This window comes from Corvus hawaiiensis, chromosome 3, assembly GCF_020740725.1.
Source record: "Corvus hawaiiensis isolate bCorHaw1 chromosome 3, bCorHaw1.pri.cur, whole genome shotgun sequence".
NCBI lineage: Eukaryota > Metazoa > Chordata > Aves > Passeriformes > Corvidae > Corvus > Corvus hawaiiensis.
In genome coordinates this window covers 60,643,622-60,656,226 of record NC_063215.1, presented here as the reverse complement: position 1 = coordinate 60,656,226, position 12,605 = coordinate 60,643,622, and the positions used below count along the sequence as shown (strand labels likewise).

At 36.1% G+C, this 12,605-nt stretch overlaps 1 protein-coding gene across 21 annotated transcripts in view; it reads left to right on the top strand.

Moving 5' to 3' along the window:
• SYNE1 (spectrin repeat containing nuclear envelope protein 1) overlaps window positions 1-12,605 on the top strand; it is a 294,642-nt gene that overhangs the window by 122,708 nt on the left and 159,329 nt on the right. For all 21 annotated transcript variants that reach the window (XM_048296782.1, XM_048296801.1, XM_048296802.1 and 18 more), the window contains 10 exons: window positions 98-726; window positions 1,374-1,553; window positions 2,974-3,124; window positions 4,621-4,779; window positions 5,748-5,930; window positions 7,649-7,750; window positions 9,235-9,438; window positions 10,392-10,599; window positions 11,300-11,412; window positions 12,104-12,309. In XM_048296782.1, coding sequence (XP_048152739.1) covers window positions 98-726; window positions 1,374-1,553; window positions 2,974-3,124; window positions 4,621-4,779; window positions 5,748-5,930; window positions 7,649-7,750; window positions 9,235-9,438; window positions 10,392-10,599; window positions 11,300-11,412; window positions 12,104-12,309 — 2,135 coding nt within the window. The remainder of the gene's footprint in view (window positions 1-97; window positions 727-1,373; window positions 1,554-2,973; window positions 3,125-4,620; window positions 4,780-5,747; window positions 5,931-7,648; window positions 7,751-9,234; window positions 9,439-10,391; window positions 10,600-11,299; window positions 11,413-12,103; window positions 12,310-12,605) is intronic.

Below are 12,605 nucleotides of genomic sequence, written 5' to 3'. Positions count from 1 at the left end.
AGCAGTACTTGTTTCACTCGTAAGTTCAGTACTAGAATATTTCTTGAGCTCTTGATTTGAAGAAGAAACTCAGCTCTATTTTCTTTCTTTCCCATAGAACCACTCAATGGAAGTTGAAAGTAAGAAACAGGAGTTAAAAAGTCTGAAGGAATATGTAGAGAAATTGGGTTCTTTCAGCAGCCCAGAGGACCAGCAGACGTTGCAGGGAAAGACTGAAGATTGCTTTCAGATTTTCCAGGAGGCAAGTCAAATAACTAGCCAAAGACAGAACGCCTTGGAGCAGTTGCGAGTATTCCTGCAGCTCCACAGTGCTGCATCAGGAGTGCTCCACCAGCTGAGGCAGACAGTGGAGAAAACAGGAAATATGGATAAAGCTAAATCTGAATTACTGGAGAAGGAACTCAGTGGTGTTATTAAGGATCTTAACAAGCTGGAATCTGATGCTTTCAGTTTGGATGGTTCCCTTACTAAGGCTCAATATCATCTGAAATATAGCACTTCTGGGCAGAGGACCTCCTGCAGGGCTATGGTGGATAACCTGGGTGTGGAACTGGAGGCAGTTCAAAACCTGTTGGGAACCAAGCAAAGTGAGGCAGAAGCTCTTGGAGCCTTGCAAAGATCTTTCATGGAGCATAAAGAGCAGTTACTGAAGAGCATTGAAGATACTGAGGAAAAGGCTGACAAAGAGGGCCTGAAGGAGACAACACTACAAGCCCTCCAGCAAAGGTAGAAACAATGGCACCTTTACACTTGATTGCAATCTCTAGACCTTTCATGGTTCATTGGAGGCATGTGTGTGTTTTCTACCTGGGTACTTTATTTTTTGCCAAGCATATGTATCTACTTAATAAAATTGTCTAAGTGAACTATTTGGATGCACAAAACACTTAAGTCTCGCTAATCTTCTGTATTGAAAGAACAATCATGAAAGTCGATGTCTCAAAAATACATTTTGTCCAAATGAATCTTAAGATCCAAACAGCTATTAGAAGCCCCATCTAACATAACTATCTCAATCCTATTTTGGGATATGTACAAACTGAAGATTGTACATGGGATGATGGAATTAAAAACACTTACTGTAATAAACTATTAATCTAAATATCTGAGTGGATTTCTAGGTGACTGTTTGAGGGGAAGGTGTATATATATATCTCTATATGATTGTATAGCAGTATATGTATCAAAAAATCACATTCTGGGCCCAGTTCTAGTAGAAAAAAAAAAACAAATAATGCTTTATTGTAGGAAATATTAGAAAAAGAGAATTTTATGCACAGTAACACTAAAATATTTCATTCTTTCTTTCTCTCTTCTCTTACAAAAAAAAAAGTGAAGATGAGTAAATTTGAAACCTGTCTTTTAACTTGCAGATTGAGGATCTTTAACCAGTTAGATGAAGAATTGAATTCTCACCAGCATGAACTCCAGTGGCTCATGGACAAAGCAAAACAAATAGCTCAAAAAGATATCACACTTGCTCCTGAGACTGACAAAGAGATCAGTCGCTTAGAATCTCTGTGGAAGGATACCAAGAAAGCTATACATGAGAAGTAAGTAGATCTTTAGCTGAAGATAAGAAAGGAGAAGATGGGGAAAGAGACACAGTTATTACATGTAATATCTTCTTGCTATGTTAGTTGCAATGAAAAACAGGGCTTGAAGGTTAAATACTGAGTAGAAGAAAAAACCACATTGTTAACAATATTTGTACCAGTTGTACTTATACTATTAATAAAGCCACAGATAGGTCCTACAGTACTGATAGATACACTTTCTATTACATACATGCTATATTGCGTGTTATTGTTTACTCTTCTGGAAGATAAGAAATGTCCACTGCATTTTCTCTATCACTCTAGCTGGCACCTATTCTCCTTCTAGCACGTTTTCATTCTCTATTGGATGTGTGTTTCTGACAATTCTATATTTAGTGGTCCTAAATAATTTTTAGATTTCTGTCTGCCCAAGGGAACAGTCTCATAATAATCATCAGTGTATAACCAGTTACACTAATTGTGTATGATACATGATCAGATGATCAGTTTTATCAATGAACGTTGATAACGAAAGAAGCTAAAGAAACTAGAGAAAGTTTTATCATACCCATTTCTTTGTCTTAACTGCTTCACAACCATCTTTAAGGAGGACTATTAGTGTTTTCTCTCTCATATAGACCCAACTTTAGACCCTCCTGAACCTGCTTATTTTGGAGAGCTCTTTGGAGCATTCAGAGAAGAGCCAGCTCCTAAAACAGTTACTCCTCTTTCTTGACAATGTGATGTTTGCCAAAATCCTTTCGTTGAAAAACACTGTTTTACAACTAAGCATATCCAAAGTATTAGTTTTGCTTCTCTCTCTTCAGTATAAACACTGGGAATGGATTGAATAGGTTTTTTCCTTGGTCCATTGCCTGAGCATAAATAAGCTTTCCTGGAGAGAGAGTGGGGAAAAAAAAAAGCGCAGGTTAATTTATTCTCAGTAGAAGGGAGGTAAGTTGAATATAATGTTTTAGTCCCAAAAGCATGCATCTGACAATTGGAGGACAAAATAAACAGACCTTAGCATGCATTGCTTCAGTCTTTATTTCTGCTTCTTTTTACCCAAAAAATACTCCATGTTAAAGAAAAAAGTTTTTTTAAAAAATGAACTGTGATGTGCTTTCCAGTCAAAAAGATGCTAAACTTGGGAACTGAGATGCTTGAATTCCAGTTTCAGTCTTTCTTCTCCTGAAGTCAGTTGCTTTGGTATCTGATACATATGAGATGGCAATTCACATACTGTCTCTTCAGTGAGATGTTTTGTGGTGGATCTACAGTGATTCCTAAAACCAAAATATTCATATTTCCTTGGCTGTCCTATTCCTGTTTCGTACTACATCCTGGTTTTCCTAAGGTGAATTGCTGTGTCACATTCTCTATCCGTCAGAAACATGACAGCAAGTGGTACTAACACAGCTTTTTCATATTACAGAAAGGAGCAGTCTTGTGTTCTTATTGATCTGATGAAGGAATATCAGAGCTTGAAGTCAACAGTAATGAAAGTCATAGATAGTGCTAACAGCGCCTCTGTGACCAAATCCATTTGGAAGGATCGTGAAGATATCAGGCGAACGTTATCGAAGGTAATGACATATATTTTCCTTTGAGGAATACAAATTAGTTTTGAATTGGATGGATTTTTTTTTTTGTTTGAAAGGTGTCCTTGAGCTGTGTTTAAAGTTCCTTGAATTTCTGTCAAATCTTGTCACACTGACATTCAGGGTTTAAACTGTACTGATTCTGATGAGGAAAGAATATAGTCCTTTCTTGTATTTTGATGAAATCTATTAAACTGTTGTTGCTACTTATAAATTTAATTGAAATGCAGATTGTTAATATATGGAAAGCATAACTGGAAAACAGTGGAAAGCTCTTTATATAAAATACATTGAGAATATATTCCTATCATAGTATGAAAGGATAGTTCTAGTCAACATACTTCATTGTTTTTCCATATTGGGTAAATTTTGGAATAGATAAAAGGCCACAAAAGAACATGAATTGCACACATTTTGGATGTGCATTATCTCTTTCCCTAAGAGGACTTCTTCCATGGTGTATAATGTTGATACTGGCCATTGATCAGAGATATGGTATTTGGATCCCGACATTCCATTCATTTCACTGGACTGTACTTCAAAAATTCTAAATTCTGCTGTCCATCAGCCTGTAAGGATACACAGTTCTGAGTGAAATTCTTTCTGTTGTTTTGGAGTTTAATTTAATTTGGAAGCCTGTTGAGCCCTTGATTCAAAAACTTTCAGTCAGATCTGTATAAACCTTATTCTAAACTGTGTGTATTTATGGCCTCTTTCACACCTTAAAAGAACAAAAAGCCGGAACAGAGCTTACCAGTCTAATAAAGAATTTCATGTAACTTCCACATGATTCCTTTGAGACTTGGGCTGTGGAGAATTCCCTGCTGCAGCAGTGGCCACATCTAGGCCTGAAGAAGTTGGAGTGCAATAAATGTTTTGGCCATACTGCATCCGGCTTAGTAGCTTATTGTTAGTACTGCTCTCTCGTACTTGCTGTAGAAAAAACTGTGATCCTTCCTCAGCACGTTGTCACCTTTTCAGTGACAGTGTTTTAAAGATTTCCCCATGCCTAGGGTTGCAAACTTAGTAACCCTGAAGATTTTGTGTAGTTCCTTTCAGAACAGATATTTACTTTTGTTTTCCAGAGTATCTAATTGTGAGGGGCTTTTAATTCTAAATTTTGTTAGCAACACCTTCTGTTTACCCTGCTATAACTCCTGAAGTGATTATTCAATGATGAAGAATGAAAAGGCAAATAAAAAAAATAAAATTCCTTTAAGTCTAGAAAATATCTGGGTACCAAGTGACAGGAATTCAGAATTTGTTAATGCCACTTGTGTTTTATTTATGAGAACAATCATCCTATTTGATTATGTTCATGAGAAAATCATATTGTTGCTTTGTATTTTGTGGAATAGTTAAATGTTAGGTATGAGCATTATCCCATTCATAACACAGGGCTAGGGATGGATACCTGGAGAACTGGATTTTTCTTTCTTTCTTTAAGGCTTCATTAAACAAGCAAATATTTATATCCACAGCATGAGGCTGCCAGGAATGATCTGAGTGATAAACAAAAAGACCTGGATACTTTCACTAATAAAGGAAAACATTTATTAGCAGAACTGAAAAGAGTGCATAACTGTGACTCCACTGCACTGAAAACAGATATGAACTCCACGGTGGACAAATGGCTAGATGTAAGAATCTGGTTTATATGCCAAATACAGTCTTGAAGTTTGGTTAAGCTTATAATATTTCTATTTTCTTAGGATCTTAGAGTACAATTGTTTAGTAAAGTTTACTTTGAAGTATAACTCAAAGGCTTAGAGGGATGTGGCATCCACTGCATGCACAAAGTTGTGACATCAATTAGATAGATTTTAAATGATGTCTCACAGCAGTGTATGAATGCTACTACTGTAAATTTGCTCACTGCACAGTTCTAAGCATAAAGTTGGGTTGGATTCACACCTAATGCATACCAGCAATACTTTGTTAATCAGACTAATAAGTTAGGCAATAAATTACATTACACTAAACCACAAAAGATATGAATATGTTGAGAAAGACATCACTATAGGACAGAAATATAACATAAAAGCCAGTTACAGAATCACAGATTGGTTTGGGTTGGAAGGGACCTTAAAGATCTTCTGGTTCCAACCCCCCTGCCATGGGCAGGGACACCTTTCACTAGATCAAGTTGCTCAAAGCCCCATTCAAGCTGGCCTTGAACATTTCCACGGACGGGGCATCTACAATGGCTCTGGACAATCAGTTCCAGTGTCTCACCACACTCACAGTAAAGAATTTCTACCTCATATTTTACATTTACACATTTATACTGCTTTAGTAGCAAATTCCTACATTATGTAAGAAAGATACATGTAGGTTTTTTTGAAAGATAAAGTTTCTTTGAACAAAAGCTTTCCCAGTAAAAAGTGTATGAATATTTAGAAAAAGACACATAAGATTTTTGTTTTATGATCTGGGTAATTAAATTGATCTTAGAATTCAGAATTCGGAACTTAAAACTAAATCTAAGAAAATTATTTACCCAAGCTTGCTAATTATTTTTAATGCACTTGCCTTAAAACTGTCTGCAAAATAGAGAAGTCTAAAATTAATTTGTGAATGGTATTGATACATTCTTCTTTCCTAAAAGGTGTCTGAAAGAATTGATGATAACATTGACCGACTGAGTGTAAGCATGTCTCTGTGGGATGACATCCTGAGAACTGGAGATGAATTAGATGGATGGTGTAATAAGTGCATTTCTCAACTGAATGAAGGCATCAGCAACTTCAGTAACAGTCAGAGAATGGAGGTCCTCCTGAAAGACTTCCAGGTTCTTACCCATAAGTCAGTAATAAAAATGTTCTGGACCAAAATGTCAAGTGATGTCCAGCCCAGAGAGAAGGCTGTGCTGTTGTCTGTGTCCTCTGTTCAAGTGGTGGTACCCTAACACAACAGCTAGCTGAGAGCATTCCTGTCCTTTTTATTTTAAGGTGTTTGCTTCTGACAGAAACAAGAATGGCACATCTTACTAAATCTAAGCTCCACAGTTATTTTGGCCCTAGCAGTTATATTTGGTTCTAGACTGAATTCTGTTCCAGTAAAAACTAATGGAAATTTTAGACAACTTCAGCTGCAGTTTAGGAAAAAAATGAGTAGTTTCTAAAACCTCATCCAGGAAAGTAGATTCTTCAGACAATAAAACGATATGGTGGACTGGAAGGTGAATTTTATTTCAGTTAGATGATGACTTTCTTCTCTGGATAGTGTTAAACTCTTTTAGAAATCTAGCCAGTTTTCAGGATACATTCTGCCTCTATTAGCTTAAAATATATATCAGATCAATCACAGACTGAGCCATATTCTACTTCATTTGAAATAAATTACCTGTTTAAGAAGAGGCACAGTGAACTTAATCAAGTATTATGATAGATTATAAAACAATAAATCATTATTTTGCTCAGTGTAAGCGCTATTGAATGCCTTATGTAGCAATCAGACCACCTAAATTCATTGCTGTTAAAACTGATTTGGAGTAAAAGCAGACAGTACCCAAAACACAGATGTACTTAATATGCAGGAGTGCCAGAGTAGCAGATGTGAGCACTGTGTGCCCATTTACAGTCACAGAATGTATAGTCCATAATACTTTTTTTTCACTTTGTTTTGCAAAGGCAAGAGGAAGAGCAGTTCAGTGCCAGCAGGATCCTGCCCTTTCAGCAATCAGAAATAGATGAGCATGGACAGAAACAATCAGTGTACCTCTTCTGCCCAAATCAGTGGTCACTTTCTTGACCGGCTACCTAATATTATATCCTCCCTAGCACAAAATACCCCCAAGTATTCTTCTGGGCATTTAGGGCAGATGTTAATTTCGGCAATTTAATCCTGCAGTCCACTGTTCAGTCTTTTAATTGGAATGATCTGCTTGAAATTTTTAGAAAGGAAGTTGTGGGCAACAGGATACTGATATTTCAAAACTCCAAATTATGATTTTTCACTTTCACTTTGGTACTATTTTTTTAATAAGTAGATATTTATTTATAACTTGGATCTATAAATACAAGGTCCAGATATGTCAGTGCATATATATCAGTATTTTTTAATCCGTTTTAAGGTTAAAATCTATTTCTGTGTCTAATTTTTTATCAAGACCTCACTTGCTTGAAATAAAAATCAGAGACCACGTGTAATATAGTCTGCATGCCTTTAAGTGGAACCTAACACCCCCAGTAGATACTTCCAGTCGAATAAACAATGACATTTTCATCTTTATTTTTCCAGTTTTAACAAACTAAAACTTTTAGAGCATTTTAAATGCTGATAATGTGTATGGTTATTTCAAAGGAGGGGAAAATTTCTCTGAACTAACAAGTAAAAAGAGATGGGAGATTTTTAGAGCACAAAATTAGTAGAACGGCAGTGTTTTCCCTCTGATTTCTAAACTGTGTTTTCATTTTCTTTCAATTTTGAAGCTGGTGGAGCATCCTTCTGAAAGTCTAAAAGCTTCTTGTAGTTTGGTATGAAAGTCTGACCACATCTCTTTTACAGACTGAAGTCAAGGATAAAGAACTGAAGTTGGAGCAACTTAGTTCCAAAATCTCAGAACTCAAAGAACTGACCCATTGTCAAGAGCCTCCTGCGGATCTCCAGGTAAAATAAAGACATTGGTAATCACAGATTGTGCTCAAAAAACTAAGAAAACATTCCTCCTGAAATTTCTGTCTATCCTGCGCTACCTTTTTCTTTCAAGGTGGCAGATACGGCATCATTATTTATATGTAGCATAACTATTCTTTGTTCATATTTCTCTAGGTAGCCTTGATTTTTTTTTTTGGTATAAACAGTATGCGATAAAGTAATTGAGCATTAGGATTGTAGAAGTATTTTTTAGTTAATCAAAATAAAAGAAATAGTTTATAATGTAACTGATGGGATATGAGACTACAGATACTCTCTGCACTGCACAACATTGAGCCACATCATACGTGAATGCATGCACAGTTTGTTTCCTTGAAAGGATTATAAGGCAGTAAAATATGTTCATTTGCTTTTTTAACCAAAAAGTATTCCTTGGTGGACTAGAATAAGGGCGCTGAACTAGCTCTTACAAGAAAAACAGAAAACAATGAACACAAAGGTGAGCTTTTAGCCTGATACTTATTCCTATGTTCTAGGGCAGTCACAAAACCAAAGTATGACTATTTTGCAGTTTGATTTCAAACAGAAATTGGTATTTGAGATTATTAACTTTCAACATCAGAAATTTATAAAATAAGCTGACTTCTGCAATTTCCATGGGCAGGGAAATATCTTGATACATATCAGTTTTAATAGAAGTTAATGTAACACTCAAGCCTTGCCCACATTTTGGAACAGGCTGCCCAGGGACATCATGGAGTCTCCCCATCTGGAGAAGGAAAAGACGCACCTGGACGTGTTTCTATGTCACCTGCTGTAGGTGACCCTGCCTTGGCAGGGAACTTGGACTAAGGAATCTACAGACATCCCTTCTAACCCAAAGGATTCTGTGAATCTGATTTATCCATAGTACTACATTATGACTGATTTGATGTACTTTTATTAGTGATATGTGCTCAACTAACATCTACTGTTGGAATCCTGGGTTCAGAGGATTTCAATCATCTACTATAATTTTGCATATTGCTGTCTTCAAACAGGTTAATGGGCACGATTCTAGCTGATTTTTTGTACTGTCTTCAATTTTCACCTGCCTTACACTGAGATAATTGAAGCCTCAGTGCTCTTAAGGCTCATTCACCAATTGGTATTTCTTTTTATCAAGCTATTTGAGTGCAGGTCATGTTCTTTATATATGGCAAATTAGTAAAGGAAAAATACCAACTGTTCGATTTTTCAGAAGTGGATAATAACTGCAACAGTTTGCAGTCTGGCCTTTTATAAGTCAGCATCCCTTCTTTGGATTACTGTATATCTAAGACTGAATCCCAAATGGTTGACATTTTGTAGGTATGTAAGCATCTCCAGTTAAAGCTGTAAAGAGAGCAAAATTATCATTGTGTGCCACTTTCCTACTTTCCATTTTGCCAATAAGCATTTACCATACAAAACATTTTTATTATTCAATGCGTTAATAAGTAACATTTTGTTTTTAGTTTATAGAATCAGATTTGAGGCAGAAGTTGGAACATGCCAAAGAAATATCAGAGACAGCAAAAGAGACACTGAAAGATTTCAGTACTCAGAAGATGCAGTTACAGAAGCTGATAGGTCAGATGACAGACTGGCTAACTCAAGTGGAAGAGACGCTTTTAAGCTGTGCACGTAACCTGGATCCTGAATCTCTAAATAAACTAAAGGTCAGTGCTGAAGAAAATTAATATACTTTTCCTTATGCAGTGATCTTTGGGATTTTTTTTCTGAGCTTTACGCTTAATTTTCCTTTGATAAAAACTGCATATATCCTGCACAGCTGCTAAAATATTAGCAAATAATACAGTGATAGTTTTTAGGAAGTTGCACCAATGAAAAAAAGTTCTGATTTATTAACTTTATACAAATCTTTTAGAAAATATTAATGAATAACACGGTCTTTGTTGTTCCAAGAACTGGTTTTGTTACATTGAACTCCTTGGTCATTACTCCAGTATGTTTGCAAGTGCATTGACTCCCTTGCAATAAGGTATGAACTCATAATTCACCACAGTAAAAGACACTGGTCCGAACTCAGTTTTGATACAAACTTCTACCTCAGAAGTCCTCCTCAGTCCTCATATATAGCAATTCTTTTTTCTACATCTAAGTGCTCTCTTGACTGCATGCAGTTAAGCACATCATAACATGACAAACCACATGGAGATATTTGACTGTGAGCACAGTTAAGACTGATATAATAGCCAATTCACATTCAGTTTTCAGAAAACATTTTTCTCAAGTTGTATGTAAAGTCCCGCTTATTCAGAAGTCCTGCCAAATACCAGTGTCATACTGCATCCCACATGTACCTTCAGACTTTGCTGAGAATACCTATTTCTATTCAATATGCCTTGAAATTTATTTATTTCTAGTAGAGTAATAAATCATGAGAAGCAGCACTTTTCACAGTTCTGCAATGGCTCTTTAGTTTCAAGGAGTCATCTCACTTGGAAGATTAAGGAAACATGATCCAGAGCCTCTTTCCTTCGTTGTGTCTGGGCTGACTTATAGGGCACAGGAGGAAAGAACATATAGGTGGAGTAGGGAATGCTTGAGAAAAAGACAGTTCTTTTATTTCTTTATAACTATCTTATTTGTGCTGTAACTTTATTTTCAGGAAACACAAAAGGACCTTCAGCTTCAGCAAAGCAGCATTGACTCAACCTGTGAGACCCTCAACAGCCTCTGTCGCAAATACCCTTCGGTAGAGCTGGAAGCTCTTGGTGGCACTGTCACTTTGTTAATAAAGAAGTACGAAGCTGTGAATCTGCTCTGTTCCAGAACTCAGGCCAGGATGCAAGAGTCCTTGGAAAAACATTTCCTCTGTGAGTCTTCCGGCTGGTTAATATGAGTGAGCTGTTATCCACAGCCATGAGTCATTCTGGAGTCTGCCAGAGTTTCCAGTGATGTCACTTGCAATTACAACTTTGTTTTCGTATGGAGCCTCTCAAAAAGTCCTGTTACCAAATGTTCATTGGATAACTGCTATGAAACAAAGCATTTTACATAAACACCATTCAAGTTTAACCATGTCATATGCATGAAAATGCACCTTTCCTCACTGTTAGTATTCACCTCTATTGCATAAATACACTTTGTATATTTGCAATAAAGAGAGGTATATAACCAAATGGAGGTGTTTATAATGTAAAAGTACACATCTGAAGTATTTCCTGGGCTCCCTGGATAGTCAGTGGAGAAAAGTAAACAACTTTTAATCTTATTTATTAAGATACTGGTCTAGGTTTTATTTAGCATAAAATTGGGACATAGCATAAACTGAAATTGACTGTCAAGGGCAGCCTAGTAAGACTGTTCAAAGTTGGATGTTTATAGTGGAAACATCTAATTTCTTGTGAAATTAATCCTACTCTCAAGATTATTGAAGACAATTAGACTTATTCTGTTACCTTTTACACACTGTTTCTGAAGGATAAAAGAATTGTTTAAAACAGCTGTATAATATTGTAGATAATGCTGTATCTTAAAAAATATTCTCTTCTCTATACTTTTTTATTGAATAAGACTCTATGCAAGAATTCCAGGAATGGTTTTCTGGTGTGAAGGCTGCAGTAAAAGAATCATCTGACAGGTCTGGGGACAGCAAAGCCATAGAGGCAAAGCTACATGACTTGCAGGTATACTGAAGAAATTTTAAAAAAACCCCAAACAGTAATTAGCAATTTAGTATAGGTAACCAATTATATATCTAAAAAAATTTGTAGATGCTAACACACTTGTTTTTGTTTTAAAAAAGGTAATATATGAATGGTTCAAGCCAGCAGTATGTACTCTAGAGGGAATACAGTGAAAACTGTGGTCCCTGTTCTGAGAGATCAGAATTTAATTTCTGGAAGGTTTATGTGTAACTATACTATTCTTGTTTCTGATTATTAATATTTTTTTTCCTTTTTGCTTTCTTTCTCTTCTTTTCATTTTCCTATTTTTAGAACACTTTTACTTATTCAACATTTCAGATTAATACTGCTTTGTCAAAGCTCGTAGATATATACTTTTGATGAGACAGAACATAAGTAGCAGACACCTGTTGTAAACAACCCTAATTCCTGAAATGTGTAACATCTTCAAGAGATTATTAAACTATTCAGAGAAAGCCATTGCTACCTTGGGATCAAATAAGAAAATTGAGTGCTGTGAATTGTGGCACCACTTAGTAAAATTTTATTTGAACTATCTGCATAGAAATTTTTTCCATAGCTAGACATGGCTCTCATCTTATTGGAGAAATCTAGCCACTTGTCACAGAAATATTGCTTATCTTTAATTATCAAATCTTATGTGTTTAAACAATACTCTTTCATTGCACAGGGTGTGCTGGATTCTATTAGTGAAGGACAGAACAAATTAGATGCTGCCTGCAAGGAAGGAGAGAGTCTATATGGTTGTTTACCCAAACCAGTTGTGAGCCATATGCAGGAGCAAATAGCAAAGTCTAATCAGAACTTCCAGGAATTCCTCAACCAGTGTCTGAATGACAAGAAGGCCCTGGAAGCTTGTGCCTCACACCTGGGAAGGTGAGTAATACCAGCAGTCACAAATAGACTGCATGAAATTTTCTGGCTGCCAAAGTGCAAGGCAAAATTAATTCTTTCCGGTTGCTCTAGTCCTGTTTGCTTTTTTCTTTGGAAATATTTAGGAGAAATTGAAGTTCTCTGATAAAAACAAATCAACAGGTCTTTCTCCAAGGGTATTGATTTGGTTAAAGAATGAAAGGTCAGGATCATGTATGCAGAAGTTCTGCGTAGCTTGTGAAACTCCAAATCAGTTGGGATTCCAGTAATTTAAGTTCCATTTTCTGAATGGAAAATGT